The sequence below is a fragment of the Carassius carassius genome, chromosome 49, assembly GCF_963082965.1.
Source record: "Carassius carassius chromosome 49, fCarCar2.1, whole genome shotgun sequence".
NCBI lineage: Eukaryota > Metazoa > Chordata > Actinopteri > Cypriniformes > Cyprinidae > Carassius > Carassius carassius.
The window spans coordinates 11114411-11136814 of NC_081803.1; the positions used below are offsets into that span (position 1 = coordinate 11114411).

Below are 22404 nucleotides of genomic sequence, written 5' to 3' on the forward strand. Positions count from 1 at the left end.
TGATTATATGTCTTCCTAGTGGGGAAAAATGTAAAGTAGTTCTGAATTGTGATTATATTTACAGCAAATTCATGCCATATTTAAAGTGCACTGAAGAGCTCTGTCCTCTAGGCTTTCAAACGCACATTTCGAGTGAAGAGCGTGTATTTGTTCACATGAGGGTCACAGTGGCACCTCTCATTCATCGACAGTGTTATATACATGTGCTTTCAGTTCATCTGACCCAAAGCTCTCAACAGAAATGCTGTATTTAACAAATGTGTTGTGTGTGTTTTTTATTTGGTGGATCCCTCCTTCAAGATGTTGGTCATGCTTTTTTTGTGCAATGTGTACTTATTCGCTCAATGGAATTGTATTTTTTAATTTCGATGAACAGGTTGTTGATAAATCTATTTATTATGTGGAGGAATACTGTGCTGTATTTTGGTGTGCGCCATCTGTTTCTGTGTATTTTAGCTGTTTGTGCGAGTGCGGGACGGATTCAGATATTTATGTAACAAGTCAGCTGACTTCAGAGTCATTATAGCATTATCATGTCTTCAGACTGTTTTAGAGAAATATATTTGTTATGATATAAAATATGGTATAATCTTAAAAGGAAAGCAGTCTGAACACAAAAAGATGGATTATGGATGGTGTAACATTTAAAGCTGCCATCGTATATTCTTTAACAATGCCTTGTTGATAAAAGTCTGGAGTTCCAAGGCCCCAAAGGTGTTTATTTGATTCTGGAGAAGCATATCATGGGTCAGCCTCCATTGTTTTTGTCAATTGTATAGCATTCCAGATTGTATTATTGGTGAATGATCAGGCTTCAGGAACTGATTTTATGTGTGCAGTCGTTTTACTCATGTTAAGCAGGGGGGGGTTTTTTATGTACGTCAGGGGCATAATGCAAATATTCATTCTTGGTTAAAGTGTACGCATTTCAGGAAAGCAATATTCTGCTTTTGTTCCCTGTTTACATTTTGGTACAAATTTAACATCTGCATGGCTGTTCCAATGTTCTCCTGGGATGTGCTGAGCAACATATGTTGGCTTTGAGCATTGCAGATTTATTTTTGAAGCTTAAAAGCAATGGAAAGTTTGTCTCTATTTGGGGTTTGATTGAGGAAGGGGTCAGAAAAAGCCAGCAAGATTGTGTGAATTAATGCATGAGAAAACCATTCAAAAAATGCATTCCAAAGCATTTACTGTGAACACCTCCAGAATACAGAAAAGTATCAGGTTGTGGATAATATATATATATATATATATATATATATATTTTTTTTTTTTTTTTTTTTTTGATGACTGATAAACACAATGTAACGACTTAACATTCAAAGGCATTAGCATTGAGCCTGATATTGCTAGAGCCAGTTATTAATGAGAAGCAAGGATTCATAGGAATTAACTCATTTTATGAAGGCAACGTTCCTTTGTAGCTTTTAGCCCAGTAGTAAACAGAAGTCTGTGGCATGAACCTTATATGTATGTATACACAAACAAACAAACCACAAAACTGCAATTCAGTAAGGAGTACTCGGTCTGTAATTAAAGTGCATACCAAAAGTACACATTAATGTATGGAGCAATTGATGTTGTATTTACGCAATAATAAATCTTATTCAACATGAAGCATACTGTAATTGATTATCGTCTCCATCAGATAATACATATGTTAAAATATGTACAGAGAAAGCTGCTTATAATAGCTTTACTTTTAATTTCATAAACAATATTTAATTTGAATGTTTATTAAATGTTACATTTAATAAAATCATCAAAATCACATAAATCAAGAGTTTAACCTGTACAGAATATTTACTAGGGTGACCATATGAGCCATTTTCCCAGGACGCGTCCTTGCCAGTATTTTTATATTGCCTAAAATATCCAGATTTTGGATGTTTGTGCTGTGCAGATCGATCATTGTATGACATTCATGAGAGCAGAGCAAATGGCTCCTTATGCATTCAAATCACTCTCTTGGTACTTTGGTGTAATACAATGATCGGTGCGCAGCGACGCTCCAAGTTGAATGAACGAACAAACACCTAACATGTACGTGTATGCATTGCCTTGAACCTTCTCTGTAGCTCTAAACTACTTTGGATGTTTTAGGCAATATAAAAATCCTGGCAAGGACGCGTTCTGGGAAAATGGCTCATATGCTCACCCTAATATTTACATACATATTTTAAATACATTTTACTAATAAGGTTGCAATAATTAGAAAATCGAATACTTAATTTTGTAAAATTATTTTAGTATTATTTATGTAGTATTTATCAATGTTTTAATTAACTTTATTTTTATATTTTATTATTTTCTATTAGTGTTTGTTTTTTAATATTGACAATTTTTAACTAATACATTTTTAATACATTTTTTTACTTTTATTTCAGTTAGTTGATAATAAGTAGACCCTCATAATAGCTTTATTTTATTTATGAACAATCGCGAGTTTTAACGAGTTTAGGCCCTATTTTGACGCAATTTATTAATAATAAGAGGGGCAATACATGTCAGAGCCTTTATATTGTTATCTCCCACTTCCGGTCAAGCGGAGATTATCTGTGAAGTCTGTTGCCGCTGTCTTCACAGCGTTATGTGAAGGTAAATAGATCACCGTGATTCCTATCTATCAGCATCACCACAGCGCTGAACTGAACGGCGGATCCTGCTCTCGCAAACACGGCCATGACAGGATGTCAAAGGAGACGCACCTCCGTCTCTGGGGCTTTTATGCTCCCCCGTTTACTGTGCCTGATGTGTTTTGTTGTCATAAGTCTGGCTGAGAACACGGAGATGGTGAACGTGGTGACGGAGAGGAAAGCGGAGGAGAGCCACAGGCAGGACAGCGTCAATCTGCTCATCTTCATCCTGTTACTCACACTCACCATCCTCACCATATGGCTCTTCAAACACCGCCGCTTCAGGTTCCTACATGAGACGGGGTTGGCTATGATTTATGGTGAGAATTATCTCATAGAATCATATTCAAGTTTGTCAATCAGGAAACCTTGTGTAGGTGGGCACCAGAAATATCATGCATGAGCTCACTGCATGTTCTCAAAATACTTGTTGATCTGTTTCGTCTCTAGAAATTACCATAATAACCATAGCTACTAATAATATGGGAAAATATGTAATATATAGGCATAATAAATAATTAATCTAAATTTAAATAAAAAAATATTGGTCTTAATTTGTATACTTTAGTACATTATGCATACAGTATAAGTCAACATTTAATTTAATTGTGTAATAAATTTATATAAAATTCTTATAAATCTAAATTGAAATAATAAATATAAGAATCAATTACCATTTTACTGTAGTAACAATAACAGGTAGTCTTATTAGGATGGTATTTATTTGTACTGGTAGCTTGACAACTGCTTTTGCTATTTGTGATATTATGTGATTTGTGTAACATGCTGTGCATTAAAACTATATTTGAAATATATGTTTTCTGTCCTCAGGTTTGTTTGTGGGTATAATTCTGCGCTTTGGGGTCCATTTGCCTCAAGACTTAGATGACGTCACCTTGCCTTGTGCCATGAACAGCAGTCCCATCACCGTGCTGGTGAACGTGAGCGGCCGATTCTACGAGTACAGCTTGAAAGGAGAGGTCCGGGACAGCAAGGGTCATGATGTGCCAAATGCAGAGATGCTCAGGAAGGTAAAGCTGTGCTGTTAAAACGTCTTCCCTGTTATTCTTAATATAGTTCTTTCCTACGACTGAATGCGCAAGTATTTTTAGGGTACATCATTTTTTTCCTCACCCCTGCAAATCTGCTGCTAGGTTACTTTTGATCCTGAGGTTTTCTTTAACATTTTGCTGCCGCCCATCATCTTTCATGCGGGATACAGTCTCAAACGAGTAAGAAAATAATTTAAAAAATGTCAAAAGCTACAGAAAGTTGAAAGAAATAGAAATTCTGTCTCATATCAATTACTAATGTGGCTGAGCTGCGTTCATTCATTTTAGTAATTATTTCTTTATTCATTTTAATTATCAGAGGCATTTTTTCAGAAATTTGGGGTCTATCCTCTCCTATGCCTTTGTGGGCACAATGACATCATGCTTTGTTACAGGGTGAGTGATGGTTTTTCTAAAAGAAGCTTTGTTATAAGAAAATATAAATGTAATATAAATATGAATATAAATGCAGGTTGGTGATGTACGGCTGTGTGGTGTTTATGAAAGTCATCGGTCAGCTTGGAGGGGATTTCTTTTTCACTGACTGCCTTTTCTTCGGTGCTATTGTATCTGCTACAGATCCAGGTATGGCTGTTACTATAAATTTAGTTGATCTTATATTTAATATATTAAACTATTGATTGATTTATAGCCAAAATCAGAGTCATCAAAAGTTGAAATTACTTACAGTGACAGTTCTGGCCATTTTCAATGAGCTGAAAGTGGACGTGGATCTCTACGCGCTGATGTTCGGTGAGAGTGTCCTCAATGACGCTGTGGCCATCGTCCTATCATCGTAAGTGCACATCCTTATGTGTAAAAAATACACACAGGCAAACACACTTCTCATTTTTTGGGTTTGGATTTTGAGGCAATTAGAATTTTTATTTTTTTATGTTTTTGAAAGACTCTTATGCCCACCTAGACTGCAAAATACACTAAAAACTGCAACATTGTTAACTATTATTACAATTTAAAATAACTTTTTAAAAAATATATTTTAAATTGTATTTTATTCCAGTGGATTTACTATAGTTTTCAGTGTCATACGTGTCTTTACTGACACTTTTGATCAATTTAATGCATCCTTGCTGAATAAATCTGTTAACTGCCTTCATAAAGATGAGCCCAAACTTTTGAAGGTATATATGTAACAGTTGTATGTGTTTAGATATTTTAAGCACACAAGCTTTTCTGTGTATTTTAAAGATGTTCAGTCATTGAATGTCTTATTTCAATATGAAGAAGATATTGTCTTTCTCAAATACTGACAGATCAATAGTGGCATACCAGCCTGAGGGAGACAATCGTCACACATTTGATGGCAGTGCCCTGCTCAAGTCACTGGGTGTCTTTCTGGGAGTTTTCGGTGGGTCTTTTGCAATGGGGGCTGCAACTGGAGTCATGACAGCTCTGGTATATATATAAATATATAATGATACAGTATTTATAATTATTACTAATATTTAATTCACATAAACTAGCCAAAACAATCAGTTTAAACCTGTCTAAGGTAGTTTCTCTATTAATATCTGTTTTTATTTAGGTCACAAAGTTCACCAAGCTGAGAGATTTCCCCTTGCTGGAAACAGCCCTTTTTTTCCTCATGTCCTGGAGTACTTTCCTATTGGCTGAGGCTTGCGGCTTCACAGGTAACAATGACAACACTATAAAAGAAATCTCTGTTCAATCGCATGTTGTATATAATATCATGGGAAAATTCATACTGTTAGTTTATGCAGACAGGTGACGTCTCTAAATTGCTTTATTACAGGAATACTTTATTCTTATTGGTTAATCGTGGAAGAAGTCGCCTATGCTCACTAGGCTCACTAGGCTGGTCAAAAATACAGTAAAAACAGTAATATTGTAAAATATTATTAAATAATAGTAAGATTTCTTAAGCAGCAAATCTGTATATTAGAATGATTTCTGAAGGAACATGTGACTGGAGAATGGAGTAATGATGCTGAACATTCAGCTTTGCCACCACAGGAATAAATTAACACAAAACATTGTAATAATATTTCAATTTCGATAATATTTCATTATATTACTGTTTTTACTCAATTGTTAATTAAATAAATAAAGGCTTGATGAGCTTAAGAAACCTTTCAAAAATATTAAAAAAATATTTGTCATTATTCCAATTATTTCTAACTGTTTAAGAGTGCATTTTCATCAATGCTGTAATTAAATAAAACAAAAATGGTCAAAAATAGTTTTAAATATATGCATATTAGATCAAAATAATAAAAATAAAAACAAACTAATAAACAAATGACAAAAGCACTACACTAAATTACTAAAATTCTAATTCAAATGAAAACTGAAAATATAAAAGCAAAAGTGAATTCAAAATATCAGTAATGCTATAACAGTATATAAACAATGCTCAGATAAGGCTGTTCTGTTTCTGTCTGTGTTTAGGTGTGGTTGCAGTGCTCTTCTGTGGCATTACTCAGGCTCACTATACATACAACAACCTTTCTGCTGAATCGAAGAGTAGATCCAAACAGGTAACAGACAAACACCTATGCAAACCGTTAATGTTTATCGGGATGTCTCACGGTTGAAGAACTCTCGTTTTCTGTGTTAAAAAGTTGTGTAATGATAGTATTTTCCTCCGTTTCCCCAACAGTTGTTTGAGCTTCTCAATTTCCTGGCTGAAAACTTCATCTTCTCTTATATGGGCTTGACACTTTTCTCCTTCCAGCACCATGTGTTCAATCCCTTCTTCATCATAGGTGCATTTGTATCCTTTTGTAGCAGTGGGTTTGTGCTGTGCTCATGAATTGTGTACAGATATACATTCAATGTCAATGTCACCTTTATTTATATAGTGCTTTAAACAAAATACATTGCGTCAAAGCAACTGAACAACATTCATTAGGAAAACAGTGTCAATAATGCAAAAATGATAGTTAAAGGCAGTTCATCATTGGATTCAGTTATGTCATCTCTGTTCAGTTAAATAGTGTCTGTGCATTTATTTGCAATCAAGTCAACGATATCGCTGTAGATGAAGTGTCCCCAACTAAGCAAGCCAGAGGCGACAGCGGCAAGGAACCGAAACTCCATCGGTGACAGAATGGAGAAAAAAACCTTGGGAGAAACCAGGCTCAGTTGGGGGGCCAGTTCTTCTCTGACCAGACGAAACCAGTAGTTCAATTCCAGGCTGCAGCAAAGTCAGATTGTGCAGAAGTTGTCCTGGTCTCCACTGTCTTTCAGGGATGTAGAGGTCCTTTCTAGGTGCTGATCCAGCATCTGGTCTGGATACGTACTGGATCCAGGTGACTGCAGTGACCCTCTGATCTGGACACAGACTGGATCTGGTGGCCACGTTGACCTCGGAACAAGAGAGAAACAGACAAATATTAGCGTAGATGCCATTCTTCTAATGAAGTAGCAAGTACATAGTGTGTTATGGGAAGTGTTTCCGGTTCCGGTTTACCTAATTAATGCAGCCTAAAAATCCTTTAACGGATTTGGATAATAAAAGCATATTAGTATGTTATGTGTATGCCAGGTTAAAGAGATGGGTCTTTAATCTAGATTTAAACTGCAAGAGTGTGTCTGCCTCCCGAACAATGTTAGGTAGGTTATTCCAGAGTTTGGGCGCCAAATAGGAAAAGGATGCCGCCTGCAGTTGATTTTGATATTCTAGGTATTATCAAATTGCCTGAGTTTTGAGAACGTAGCGGACGTAGAGGATTATAATGTAAAAGGAGCTCATTCAAATACTGAGGTGCTAAACCATTCAGGGCTTTATAAGTAATAAGCAATATTTTAAAATCTATGCGATGCTTGATAGGGAGCCAGTGCAGTGTTGACAGGACCGGGCTAATATGGTCATACTTCCTGGTTCTAGTAAGAACTCTTGCTGCTGCATTTTGGACTAGCTGTAGTTTGTTTACTAAGCGTGCAGAACAACCACCCAATAAAGCATTACAATAATCTAACCTTGAGGTCATAAATGCATGGATTAACATTTCTGCATTTGACATTGAGAGAATAGGCCGTAATTTAGATATATTTTTGAGATGGAAAAATGCAGTTTTACAAATGCTAGAAACGTGGCTTTCTAAGGAAAGATTGCGATCAAATAGCACACCTAGGTTCCTAACTGATGACGAAGAATTGACAGAGCAACCATCAAGTCTTAGACAGTGTTCTAGTTTATTACAAGCAGACTTTTTAGGTCCTATAATTAACACCTCTGTTTTTTCAGAATTTAGCAGTAAGAAATTACTCGTCATCCAGTTTTTTATATCGACTATGCAATCCATTAGTTTTTCAAATTGGTGTGTTTCACCGGGCTGCGAAGAAATATAGAGCTGAGTATCATCAGCATAACAGTGAAAGCTAACACCATGTTTCCTGATGATATCTCCCAAGGGTAACATATAAAGCGTGAAGAGTAGCGGCCCTAGTACTGAGCCTTGAGGTACTCCATACTGCACTTGTGATCGATAGGATACATCTTCATTCACTGCTACGAACTGATGGCGTTCATATAAGTACGATTTAAACCATGCTAATGCACTTCCACTGATGCCAACAAAGTGTTCAAGTCTATGCAAAAGAATGTTGTGGTCAATTGTGTCAAACGCAGCACTAAGATCCAATAAAACTAATAGAGAGATACACCCACGATCAGATGATAAGAGCAGATCATTTGTAACTCTAAGGAGAGCAGTCTCAGTACTATGATACGGTCTAAATCCTGACTGGAAATCCTCACATATACCATTTTTCTTTAAGAAGGAATATAATTGTGAGGATACCACCTTTTCTAGTATCTTGGACAGAAAAGGGAGATTCGAGATTGGTCTATAATTAACTAGTTCTTTGGGGTCAAGTTGTGGTTTTTTGATGAGAGGCTTAATAACAGCCAGTTTGAAGGTTTTGGGGACATATCCTAATGACAATGAGGAATTAATAATAGTCAGAAGAGGATCTATGACTTCTGGAAGCACCTCTTTTAGGAGCTTAGATGGTATAGGGTCTAACATACATGTTGTTGGTTTAGATGATTTAACAAGTTTATACAATTCTTCCTCTCCTATGGTAGAGAATGAGTGGAACTGTTCCTCAGGGGGTCTATAGTGCACTGTCTGATGTGATACTGTAGCTGACGTCTGAATGGTTGCAATTTTATCTCTAATAGTATCGATTTTAGAACTAAAGTAGTTCATAAAGACATTCACACATTATCCTTGACTGTGGCGTTCATTTTAGCTGGCCATATTTCTTGGCAGGGCGGCTAACATCTACCCCTTGTCTTTCCTGTTAAACTTGGGCCGCAAGAATAAAATCACCTCCAATTTCCAGCACGTCATGATGTTTTCAGGTAATACCTGCAGCAGTCAGAGAGTGCGTGTCCTTTTTTCTGTTGTTGATGATGTCATGCTGACCTCACAGGGCTTCGAGGGGCAATGACCTTTGCCCTTTCAATTAGGGACACTGCAACTTACGCCAGGCAGATGATGTTTTCCACCACCCTACTGATCGTGTTCTTCACTGTGTGGGTCTGTGGTGGTGGGACGACCCCCATGCTGTCACTCATGCAGATTCGGTGCGCCTCGGTTACATTATGAAAGCAAATTATGTCTTTTTCATTGTCTTTTGCTTAAATCACATTATCTTTCCACAGAGTGGGAGTGGATACAGATCAAGATAATTCAGTAGGTTCCACTCATGTCTGCTCAATATGCAACAGTTGATATCAGAAAAACACTGTTTAATGTTCAAATATTTACTGTACAAATCTGAATCATAAGGATGGTATAACAAACTACATTACCTCTCTTGTCTTGTCTTTTTGTCTGCTTCTATAGGTCACAGCACCGGATGGAATGACACAAAAAAGTACCAAGCATGAGAGCGCCTGGCCGTTCAGACTGTGGTACACTTTTGACCACAAGTATCCTTCAGTTGTTCTGCCTAGTTGTATCAACATTTACATTGTACTTCATACACGATTTATTTATAAATCAGGATGTTTTTTGACCATACACCCTACATTTTAGATCAGACAATCTTAGGCAACCATAATATATTTTACACCTCCAGCAGTATGTCTTCAGTGCAGCATTTTAAACAGTAGAGAGCGCTCAAGATTAGCCATAAAATTTACATCAAACTGATTTCTCCATCTGGGTTTCAGAGTACAGGAAATAATTAAACACCACATGTCAGTTAATGGTCACATGACATGCAGGTAAACAAGTGTTTTTAGATTTGTTTTATTTGTGGATTTTTTTATTTTATTTTATTTTTTTCATTTTAATTTAACATTTTTGTTCTAATCGCTAGCTTTTCATAAACTCCCGAACCCCCTGCAATTCCTTCACAAATGCCCAGGGGGTAACCATAAACTAAATATTTTGACAAAACTTGCAAATGAAATGATTATGATGATTCTCATGAGTGTGTTAAATATAATAAATGTATTTATATCTATTCATAGATTGTGACAATGAAGACTTTTACTTTATATTCATAAAAATGGTAGTGATAGTTAAATAATTTGTTACAAACAATTATTTCTGAGATCCTGAGAAAAATGTATCACGGTTTACACAAATATATTAAGCAGCTGTTTTCAACATAACTTACTTAAGTAGCAAATCAGTATATTAGAATGATTTCTAAAGAATCATGAGACTAAAATAATGATGCTGAAAGTTCAGTTTTGCCATCACAGGAGTGAATTACATTTAATAAAATATTTAATTAGAAAACAATTATTTTAAATTGTTATAATATTTTACAATATTGCAGTTTTTACTGTATTTTTATTTTATCTGTATTTTCTCTGTATTATCTGATGTAGCATAAGAGACTTGTTTTAGTGTAATTACTAATTAAAGTAAATTACTAAAGTAGGAGTAGTATACTTATTTGTCATTTTAAATGATGTTTAATCCTTAACAAAGTGTTCCAGTTATTTAAAACCCTTCCTCACTCACAGTGGGCCTCCTCTCACTTCCACTCTGCCGGCCTGCTGTGGTCCAATAGCACGCTGTCTCACCAGCTCGCAAGCCTATGAGGTAAACCTATGAACACATTCAGCTGCTGTTGGCTCATGCAGTGTGTAAAATCATATGAGCACAGGAGTGTAATCAGAATTGTTTCCTTCCCCTTTTGCTAGAATGCCGGTCAGTTGAATGATGAGGACACAGAGCTGATTCTGAATGATGGCAGCAATTTGATGTACAGTGACATGACGGTCAGCACAGATGCCCATGGCATGCCCACCACCTCCTCCAGCCAGGCTGGGCTTTACTCACTAGCAGGAACCTCAGACGATCCTCTCGACAGGGATCTTGTGTTCGGAGGCACCCGTCTGGTTCTCCCCACAGAGCCTCCAGACCTCCTGATGTCATTCCCTCCTCCTCCGCCATCCCCGCCCCTGTTGGACCCTCTGCGCCACCGAGTCTGAGCCTGCCAGACAGCTGCTGACCTCTTGCCTTCTATGTGATGTTTTCTTTTGCAGATATTAAGTTAAATGATTATGCGTTAACTGGTTTATTATATTGTGCCATATATATTTATTTGTCAAGACACTGGTGTACAATGGTTGTGGTTGCTAATCCTTCTGTTACCAATTTCTCCCAAAAAATGTGTTCAAATCGGTCATAAAAGATTTATTAATACATTTTCTGTTTGAGTGTAGTGTTAAGATCAGACTGAATGTCTGCATCTATTGTGACTGCACTGTGTCCGGATTAGTCATTTCAAAGACATACATAACTTGTGGCTCAGTGTGGATACATTTGTATAGATAAGTGCCTATGTCCGGTAATCTGGTGTTTGTACTGTGCTGTCTGACTCATCAATACCTCATTAACATTGAAAAAAAGGTTTAATAATACATAGGAAAATGACTTATTTGAAAGAGTTTTGTTACTGTTCCACACCCACTAATCCTCTAATAAATGAGATTTGATGTACTTTTTAAGACGGTGATTAAAATGTAATTTTCTTAATTGATTCATTTATTTAAAATCTATTCAGCCATTTGAACATGTACTGGAAGATTGTGACCCCAAACTAATGCATTCCATCTCCAAAAGATTTAAAATCTTACAAAAATTGACTTTAAATCCCTTTGTCATAAAGGAAAGTGCTCCTGTTCACAGGATCTTAATTTGATTGCTTTGCAAGGAATAATAAAACGATGCGCGTCCTTCTCGTCGTCACATCTCGAAGATTTATGAACGCTACTATGTAAACCTTCTTAATATTCATGAGCCAAATCGTAATTGGATGGTAACTGTACAACGTCACAAGTACCTAATTAATATTCGTAAGAAAGCTTTAGCAATTGGAAGGCTACCCAACAACGTTAGCATGAGGTCATTTATATTTATAAGCTAAGACTTCTCTACAACCCACCAACGCAAACCGGACCAAGCGCAAAACACTTTATTCTTTGCTGTGGCGGCTGTAGATAGGACACTTAGAGCACCGTGTAACACACAAAAGGTAAGTTAAACTTTCTCAATGGTAAAAAAAAAAAAAAAAAGCTCAGACAATAAGCGAAATTTACGTTTTCTTGACAGGATACGGTAGCCTAATCAAAATTGCACAACATCCAGAATCACAGAGCCTTGGTTCTCTGCTGATATCATAAAGGCTGATATGCAAAGACCTGTGCCTAGGAAACATCAGAAATCAGAGACATAAAAAGAGGCAAAATAATGTTTTATATTTAATTAAATGATAATAAAATCATATTAAAAATACTCTCTGATATCTGAAAATATTCTAATAAGTTTGGTGTTGTATGATCAACATAAATGTATTTCACCTTCCATTAAGACTTACATCCTACATTACTGGTGAAAAATGCTCATATTTTTAAACTGGCTTTAGCTGTTTAATATTTAATCTGGCCGGTCAAATGTCTACCTTCTACATGTGAGATACTCTATTTTGATTAACCTCATTGATATTGTAGCAGTGTGGGAGTCTGAATATGAATTGCATTGAAGTAAGTAGATGGGGCGTTGGCTGCAGGGATTTTCTGCATATTCTTTCAGCCTCTGAAATCTGTTTCTTATTAAAGATTTTCACAAAGATCTTGCCACATGTCTAAGGCATAGACTGATGTTGGGAGAGACTCCGCTTGACAGTTTGTGTCTAAATTATGTACAGGAAGGTATCCACCCCATGAGAGGGATATATAAAATATCTGATATCTGTCTTTGATGTCAATAATTCCCTGTCATTATCCGGTGCACATTACGAGGAAGTAAAATACACAGAAAAATTATAGGCTATCATACCATGTCTGGTTTCTATGCCTTTTTCCATTTGGACACTTCTTGCTGGCTGAAGGTAACATATTAAAAAAATTCAGGGTGATTATTTATACAAATACAAATGTGTTTTTGCACATAGTCCATAAATGAATAACAATGGAATATGTGGTGTTGATATAATGCACATTTAAATAGAGGAAACAAACTCCCTGTATACATACCACCATAAGAGTATTGTATTGTGTCAAGGGCACATGGATAGTCTCATGTGCTTGAGTCACTGCCTTAGGACTGATTACAAATCAGGAGCCAGTTGCATGAAACCTCCGTAAAAGGTTAAAATAATTGTTTACCTAAAAATGAACATTTGGTTAAAATGTAATCACCTTAGGGTCATCCAAATTGTAGATGAGTTTGTTGCATCCTCAGAACAGATTTGGAGAAATGTAGCATTACATCACTTGCTCACCGATGGATCCTCTGCAGTGAATGGGTGCCGCCAGAATTAGACTCCGAAAAATCTGATGAAAACATCACAATAAGCCACAACTAATCCACAATTAAAGTCCTTCAATTAATGTCTTGGGAAGTGAAAAGGTGCATGTTTGTGAAAAACAAATCCATCATTACGACTTTTTCACTTTAAAACATTGCTTCCGAATGAAATATAAATCCTTTATATATCAATCACCGTTTAAAAGCAGAAACAGTCCAAAACAGTTCTAAATAAATATATCTGTGGATTTTGATGTAAGGGGACAACAGGGGATGGACTTTTTTTTACTGGAGGAAGCATTATTACAATATATATTTTGGACTCATATTTGGTCAATAAGTGACAGATTAAAGTTAAAACAACTTAATGATGGAAGCTTTTCTTTTCACAAGATGTTAATTAATAGATTGGAGTCTATTTATTTAAATCTGTTTTAATGAAGAAACAAACTCATCTATATCTTTTATGACCTGAGGCTACTACTTATTTAATAATACCTTTGCAATTGTAACTAAGGGTCTTCTTATACTGTTCTGTGTATTAGAATATACGTATAACAGCAGATGGATATCAGTGAGTGCTACAACAAATATTACTGGCAAACTGTTTGCTTTAATTGGGTTTTAACCTTTTTTTTAAGTTGACTTTAAATAACATTAAATAACTCTTTTCTGATTGTTCAGTCTTTGAAATCAGATATTTTTATAAATGCCCATCTTTTTTTTCAGCAGCCTTGCTTCCATTAGTATTTTTCCCATAGGGATTTTAAAAAGCCTCCATTAAAGAATTACCATCCAAGAACCAAACCAACTAGCTAGGAATCACAATCACAACATTACAAAATGTAATTTAAAACAGAAAAGGATTTGAATATCAGACAAAAAAAAAACAAAGGTTCCATACAAGGCCATGTATGGTAACAGCTCTATTGAGGGAAAAAACTACACTCCCATGAAGCATTGCAAATGACACAATCAAATGGAGAAAATATAGAACTATTGATATGTTGATTATATATATAGAACAAAAATTATATGTTTATTGCAAAATAAACTATACAAATATTTAAGTAGTTTGATAGGGCAGGTTCATGGGAGTGGTTGACGACATTAAAGATCTCTTTTTGTCTGATTCATTTGTTTCGATTCTCTGATTGGTGGAGATTTTTTTAGAGTCATGAATTCTGCAGTTGATATATGAATATTTAAAAACTATGTTGAAATAATACACAATGGTGGCTTCAGCAAAGGCATATACCATCAGTTAACAGCCCCATTGGTCAAAAATAAATTCCCCTATGGAGAAAATTCTAGAACCCAACTGCTGCACAAACAATAACCAAATGAATGCCGTGACCAGATGAAATATTCCAGAACGCCATGTAATAAGTAACATGACCTGGCACTAACAATAGGTTACATTATAAACAATTATAAACATTAAACAGGATAATTATATGGTGGTCAAAATGTGACCCCAGATTAACCTCACTTGCCTAGAAAGGGACGGTAGTCTTGTTTGAGTTTCCTCTTTGTGAAAGTGTATTTATGAGTGCAGATCAAGAGTACTAGGGTTACACCGCTGGCCAGCCGTCTCGCCTGTTCTTCTTACCGCTGTTTCACAGGCTTCCTGTTTCCAAGCTTTCACCACATTCTTCAGCATATAGATCATGCCAACACAACACTCTGCAAAGACCCCCTTCATTTTCCCAGCTGTATAACAGGGCTGTTTCCATTACCAAACCCATTTCAGATGACCCACGTTTGCTAAACAGGATCATTTGTATCTTTAAATGCATTAAAAAAAAACAGGACTTCCAACATATGTTTCTCTGTTTGGGTTAGAGCATATGCACAAGTAAGTTCATGTGTGGCTTTCGAATGCTGTCATTAAAAGGGATGTTTTGAGCTAAACCAACAAGTGATGTCATAGCCCAGCTTCTAATTTGGTCGCCTTCATGATATGCACCGCACCCTTTTACGAGCCTGCAAAGAAAAATAACTTGCTAAATGCACGCAAAAGCAGTATAAAGGAGGGAAAAAACATGATCAGTATCACCATATTATTTTTCTCTTCAGCTGAAGTCTCACAGGCTCTCATATCGCTTCAACCAATGGGTTGCAAGCAGCGTGACTGTTCCAATTCTTCCCCTCGTTTGCTTTGGCTGCTGCGCTTGCCTACTGTGTTCCAGATGCTAGTGCATGAGGTCATCCTGAAATCAGATTCCAGTCTCAACAGTCTGCCATCTCCCTGGAGATCACATTAAATATTTGACTAAAACAGGGCTCTGTCAGTTCGCCATTACATCAGCGTCTGTAAAAATGCCCCCATTCACGCTTATCTGTGACCCATTTAGCAGGTTCCCTTATTTGCTCTTTATTTGTTTTAATGAAACTGTTTGGTGTTAATTACAACCATATGAATGGAAATGTAGTTTAGTGGTTAGCACATGTGCATGTTGGTGACATGAGATCGAATCTAAGGCGATTTATGAAAATCTTCTAAAGAAATAAAGTATTATAGTTATTAAGGAAAAATAATAATGGTGAAAAAATATGTATAATAATAATATAAATGCCCCACTTGTATTCTATAAAATGAAAAATCTTTAAAAAAAAATGATTAATAAAAAAAATCTTAATACCAATAAATAATCATAAAAAGTAAAAGTAGTAAAAATAATAGTAAAATAGTAAAAATAATAATAATGAATTTCTCCCTTTCATTATTTTCAAGAAGGGAAACCTGAAAAAAAGATAAAGATATGAATATTCTCTTTTTTCTTATAAGTCTTTTATGAAAAACAAAGTGTTTCACTTTCCCCCAATGTAGAAAATAGGAAGGAAATAGTAGTTAAGAAAAATGTTATCCTTAAAAATTTTTATGAATCCAGGCCCTGTCCTCTCTTGACTGTCCCATAAAAACACCATAAATCTAATTTGAAAAAAGTATGAGCCGGTGATCTTTGAGCTTTGGTGAGCATGTCTGTAAGAACCTAGCTAAAATTTGATCCCTAAATGTCTATATGGTCTGTTATTAAAGTTAACCGACCAGGAAACACAGAACTGAAAAAAACAACCATGAACTGCATATTTCAGAAGTCTTCAAACTTTCGGGAAAACAAGAGCACTTATGCCAAGTCCTGTAACAGTATCTAGCATATTTAAACCTCATTACTGTTCAAATACTTCTCCTGTGTCCATTAAAAAATACTTCTGCTTGTCTAAAACAAGCATGGATGGGAGGTTTGGTTTTAGATGTATTAATAGGACCATTGGGTCGGTACAGCGTATGTAAGCCATACACGACCCAGAAAAATATCTGCAATTCTGGTTTTGGCAGTGACGTTTGAAAACTTGAGCAGAACTTATTTATGGACTATACAGGCCAACTTGCTCAGTTTCATTTGAAACTTTGGGATCTACCAGCTTCCTTCCAATAAAGGATTAGTTCACATTTGCAAAGGAGACAGGAAAGTAGACACATTATTTTTCCTCAGCCTTTGGGACTTTGTGAAGACTAGACAAAATGTGTCAAACCACAGTCATTAGTTAGGCTAGTTGACAGACAACCCATCTGGAAAGTGTTCAAATCTGATGCATGCTAAATAATTAACCAGATACAGTATGTAACCTCAATGCAAAATGTTTTAAGAAGTGAATGAGAGGTTCCCTATTCAAACACCATCAAAGAGCTGTTAACATTCCTCATTTCACCACATGCATATCAGACATACTTCTGCACTCATATATAAAAAAATAAACATGATCAAATGTGTGCTAGCGTGCTAGAAAACATGCATCTATTTGCTTGAAGCATTTGCACAAAAGTTAATATTTAATTCCCAAGAAATGTTTGGTAACCAGCTCTCATTTTAAATGACTACATGGGAAAGTTCCCAATGACAATTTGTCTTGGCGAATTAAACAATAAGTAATTCAAACCAGGCAGTCGCTGCAATGTGATCTGCTATATTTATAATCGAATATCTCATAACAAATTCAATTTTTATTATACTTCCTATGTTTGTTCGTGACATCGTTTGATTTAGTTATGAGTGTGTAGTTTTATTATAACCAATTAGATTTATCATACTGAAAGAAGGTCTTTCATCCCATCTGGCAGTCTGCTAACCTGCTTTAAAGCTGAAGTGAACCGCTATCGGATGAAGATAAGACTGGAGGACAATAAAAAACATGTACTGTTTGCTGTTGCCTATGGTTACATAAAGCAATTTGATAACTCCGCCTAAGGGAAAACGGAACAAACACTCTCTTATCAATAAATGTCCGCACTCACTGTTTCCTGAGGAAACTCTGAACACTGAGCTACATGAGGGGGTGTGAGACGTGTGAAAAAAAGATCTATTTCTTTTTCTACATTTATACATCATGATGTTGGCCTATTTTTTTATGACCACATTTTTTGAGCAAAGTGAGGTTATTGCTGTTATTATTTCTCACAGTTTTTTCACAGGGTGACTATGGCAGGCCGTTCCAACTGTTTTTACTGTCGCGAAGACCTCAGTGGAAAGAAGTTTGTGAGGAAAGACGAGAAACAAGTCTGCGTGCGATGCTTTGACAAGTTCTGCGCCAACACCTGCACGGAATGTCGACGCCCAATCAGCACCGACTCCAAGGTAACATGTCATATCAGGAGCTGTATGTTTGTTCACCTTCAAGGGACCTCAACACTGCATCCCCTAGGGGACACTTTAGGAAATACCATCAGCATGAAGACAAAAGTGTCCCACTTTTAAATTGGTATATGTTTGCCACTATTTTTTGTACTACGCATGGCGTCTTCTAGGGGACGCAATGCGAGTTCCCTTGAAGGGGAACATCTCAGGTTATACATGTAACATGGGCCCTCGAGAGGGAATGAGACACTGCGTCCCCATTTAAACTAAAATGCTAGTTTAATGATTAGAGAAAGTTTCACACCTTTAGTTATCTATTACATGAATTTTTTTCATTATTAGTCATCTCCTCTAATGTAAAATGTTTTCTATTTAAATATATTTTACAATTTTATTTGAAAGACATATTATGTAGCTTTAATGTAAACTTTTTTTTGAATGGTGGTGTATATTTTTATAATTTCACAAATATTGTTGAAGTTAAATTGTATTATATCAAGTGTGTACAGTACATCTATCATTTTTGGTTGCGGTCTGTCTAGGAGCTTCACCATAAGGGCCGGTACTGGCACTCGGATTGTTTCCGATGTGCAAAGTGCTATAAGAATCTGGCCAAGGAGCCTTTCACCTCCAAGGATGACAGGATCCTGTGTGGGACATGTAGCTCACGTGAGGATGCCCCTCGCTGCCATGGCTGCTACAAGCCCATACTGGCAGGTAGGGTACAGATAGTCTCTACTGTATATCTTGTATGTATAAATTATACAGAAATATAAAATAGATCTTAAAAAGCTAAAATATGTTTTATATATATACAGTGCACTTTAATACATATACTTCTTATCTAATTCATTTGCTCAACAAGATCAAGGATTTCTTCACTCAAAATATAGGAGAGAATTAATTTAATTAATTAATAAAAAATGTAAACAATTAAAATTAACATAATTTAAGTAGTTTTTTAATTATAGATATTATAAAATTATTTATGTACTGTATGTGTGTGTATTAGAATATATAATAAATATTTTTAATAGTATATATTTTTATAGAAAAATAATTCATTCATCTAAAAGTGTAAACTCTGAAGAAAATTCAGTTGCTGAAACTTTTTATAATTTAGTTATTTCTAATTCTTTTATGTAATTATTTTAACACTTGCTGCTTTTAGTTCCTGTAAACAAACTTGTCATTACAGCAGAAGTTCCAGAAATATCTTAAGGGGCTTTCAAATATTGTCTTTTTGACAATGGGGGTCTCCTGTGTTCCTTTCCAGGCACTGAGAATGTTGAATACAAAGGCAACTCATGGCATGATGAGTGTTTCATCTGCTATCAGTGTCAAAAGCCAATCGGCTCCAAAAGTTTCATAACAAAGAACAACAACATCTACTGTGGCCCTTGCCACGAGAAGAAATTTGCCAAACAATGCGCTTGCTGTAAGAAGGTAAGAGATATAGTACAAATGAATGGATTTTTATCAATTATTATTTCTAAAGTTGAAGGTTACTATATATTTTGAGAATACAAAACATGTTCTTTTATAAAATAAAGTCTATTGTCTAGTTCAGTCTATTGTTTCCACATGTTTTGGCTCTCTTCCTCCAGCCCATTACCACAGGAGGTGTGAATTACCAGGATCAGCCGTGGCATTCTGAGTGCTTTGTGTGCTCCTCCTGCCGAAAGCCCCTGGCTGGCACCCGCTTCACCTCCCATGAGGAAAAGGTCTACTGTGTGGACTGCTACAAAAGCACTGTGGCCAAAAAATGCAGCAGCTGCAGGAATCCCATTACAGGTTTGAATCCACACACACACATATGCACTGACGTCCATTATTCTTGTTAAAAGTTCTGTATTTGACTTGAACTAAAGTGACAAATAAATCTACCTTTTCTCATCCCTCAGGATTTGGCAAGGCTGCGAATGTAGTGAACTATGAGGGTGGCTCTTGGCACGATTACTGCTTTAACTGTAAGAAGTGCTCCCTCAACCTGGCAGAAAAGCGCTTTGTAGCTCACAGTGGAGACATATACTGCTCTGACTGCTCCAAGAAACTGTAAGCGCCTGATGACTGTGGAGACACGGAAGAGTGAGATTACTTTAGAAAAATATCAGCATTCATTTAAATTTATACAAAAGTCCCACATAAATATGCTGAAGTATTGACAAAGGCTTCTGCTATGTTGGTTCTGGCTTCTTTATGAAGGGAGTTTGATATTTCCTGTGAGGAACGTTACGTTTACCTAGAAGCTTTGATGGGAAAGCGTATCCTTTCTCTTTCCAAAGGCCCATTTGTCTCAGGAAAGATAGTAAGACTGGATGAAAGATGGATGATGAGAAGAGGTGTGTATTAAGAAGGTAAAGTCTGTCGATTGAGATATATTCCTGGTACATATGTGTTTCAAATAATGTTTTAAAATTAAGCTTTGGGTTGATAATTTTTTTAATCTTTAACAGCTTGTAATAATGGACACCAAACTTTTCAGTACTATGTGTTTCTGTATCTTTTAGTTCGCTTACTTGGGATTTGAAATACTAATTGGTACATTTTCGTATAAAAAAACAACCCACACTGGAGAAAAAAATTAATATGTGTGGTTTTTGTTTCCTTACTAACACGTTCTCCTTACTTCCATTAACATGACAAATATGTTATTTTATTTGCCTTTGTATGATCTGAGAAAAATAAAGTTGGGAGTCTGTCCTTTGTGTTCTTTAAATGTTGTGTGTTATTTCAGAAAACAGCGACATCTAGAAAAAATGAAGTTTGGATTCTGACATTTGCGTTCATTAAATGCCGTGTTTTTTAATGCAGCAGCGACATCTAGTGGCACAATATATCACAGAACCAGTAAATGACACCAAATTCAAAGTCCCCCAAAAGATGTTTTGATCATTTTTTGAAAACATATTTTCAACAAAACATATAATAATGACAACAATAACTAAAACATTTTAATAATCATTCTAAATCTACGAAAATGGAGGTGTCCCCATTCAACAACGACAAGGGAACAACATCGTTTTCCAGCTGATGAATGATAAAACAATGACAGCCAATCAATCATTTTGGATTTGGATTATATTACAATTGATATTTTTTGTGACTTCATAATGACAAATGATTGAATCATTTACAAGTACTTTCTTTTTTAATTAAATTTATTTATAAATTAGAATATAATTCAACACTGGGATCCCAGAAATCACTGGGATACAAAAGCTAAAGGGTACATATTTGTACTTCATTTACCTAAATGCTAAGTATTTATTAACATAATGGCAATAGTTTAAAAGTATATATTAACACCAAAAGTTAACATCTTTATAGCCTTTGGAATGATGCCCATTTTGTTCCTTTTTTCTGAGAGATACAATTAGCAGTAAAGTGGAAAATGATTTTAACCTTATGTTTGCAGTGGAGCTTGATACAGTCTTATACAACCCTGTTCACACCAAGAATGATAACTATAAAGACCCCAGATCCCCTAAAATGGCCCCAGTTTGGGGTTCAGCACATCGCTTCGCTTTGCTGTGTGGGAAACCCTGAAAAGACAGCATGAAGGCAATGGCAAGAGCCTCTCTTGAAAATGTTAACTTTTACAGTACCTAAATAGAATTGATGTTTGAAATTCCGTCATACTTTTTTAAAGAGATAGATTTTGAAAATAGTTTTTTAAATATACTGCTTAATACAAACCAACAGGCACGTGCAGAGTGGGGGGGGGGGGGGGCGTTGGGTGCTTGAGCATCTGCCCCTTTGCCCCTTGGTGCCCAAAGTGCCCTTTTGTCAAAGCAAATTTTCCTAATTTTTTTTGTAATAACATGCCCTTTTGTGAATGCCTGCCCATGCCCAATCTAAATATTAGTAAAATTGATTAATAATAATTCAGCCGTAAATAAAATTATCCACATGATGACCTTTCACCTGACGACGACGACCTCCTCTGAGCCGGAGGATTCCTCTCAAGCTCCGCATTTTTTAATTGCTAGAGGATATTATTAACACCGCGGCAGCTGGTAAGTGGTGTTTCATTCTCAGCGAAGTGATTTTGATGTTTATTTACTTATTATTATTTTACAAGAACGGTGTGATGTGAGAACATGCAGATATGTTATATTTATTACAATTATAAATAGTTGTATCATTATTAAACACTCGTTAGGCAATTTACTTTTTTTTTTTTTTTTTATTGAAAATAAATTCTAATGTGACATGTGATGGGAAAAGTGAGAAGAATGAGCTCGCAAAAGCCGGACTCTAACCCAATCAATCATGTTACAAGCTAGTTTCCGTGCCAAAAACA

The 22404-nt window shown here is 35.8% G+C and overlaps 2 protein-coding genes across 2 annotated transcripts; both read left to right on the forward strand.

Moving 5' to 3' along the window:
- The first annotated feature begins 2536 nt into the window (after nucleotides 1-2536).
- On the forward strand, nucleotides 2537-11657 carry slc9a6b (solute carrier family 9 member 6b). The gene is made up of 16 exons (XM_059544876.1): nucleotides 2537-2959; nucleotides 3471-3670; nucleotides 3794-3871; nucleotides 4011-4087; nucleotides 4164-4276; nucleotides 4382-4487; nucleotides 4966-5107; nucleotides 5238-5343; nucleotides 6122-6210; nucleotides 6333-6446; nucleotides 8933-9044; nucleotides 9116-9269; nucleotides 9348-9378; nucleotides 9532-9617; nucleotides 10641-10746; nucleotides 10848-11657. The coding sequence occupies exons 1-16, from the start codon at nucleotides 2686-2688 to the stop codon at nucleotides 11136-11138; spliced, it is 2079 nt and encodes a 692-aa protein (XP_059400859.1). The 5' UTR covers nucleotides 2537-2685; the 3' UTR covers nucleotides 11139-11657.
- Nucleotides 11658-12060: 403 nt separating this feature from the next.
- Nucleotides 12061-20817, forward strand: fhl1b (four and a half LIM domains 1b). Its single transcript, XM_059545004.1, has 6 exons — nucleotides 12061-12184; nucleotides 17936-18098; nucleotides 18641-18815; nucleotides 19375-19544; nucleotides 19706-19892; nucleotides 20003-20817. Exons 2-6 carry the CDS (start codon nucleotides 17943-17945, stop codon nucleotides 20155-20157), a joined length of 843 nt encoding a protein of 280 aa, XP_059400987.1. The 5' UTR covers nucleotides 12061-12184; nucleotides 17936-17942; the 3' UTR covers nucleotides 20158-20817.
- The last annotated feature ends 1587 nt before the right edge of the window (nucleotides 20818-22404 follow it).

Coding starts and splice junctions, on each gene's coding strand:
- slc9a6b (XM_059544876.1), top strand. CDS start 2,686: ATGACAGGATGTCAAAGGAGACGCACCTCCGTCTCTGGGGCTTTTATG. Junction 4,277..4,381: donor TGTATCTGCTACAGATCCAG/GTATGGCTGTTA, acceptor AATTACTTACAG/TGACAGTTCTGGCCATTTTC. Junction 6,447..8,932: donor TCTTCATCATAGGTGCATTT/GTATCCTTTTGT, acceptor CGTTCATTTTAG/CTGGCCATATTTCTTGGCAG.
- fhl1b (XM_059545004.1), top strand. CDS start 17,943: ATGGCAGGCCGTTCCAACTGTTTTTACTGTCGCGAAGACCTCAGTGGA. Junction 18,099..18,640: donor CAATCAGCACCGACTCCAAG/GTAACATGTCAT, acceptor CGGTCTGTCTAG/GAGCTTCACCATAAGGGCCG. Junction 18,816..19,374: donor CTACAAGCCCATACTGGCAG/GTAGGGTACAGA, acceptor GTTCCTTTCCAG/GCACTGAGAATGTTGAATAC.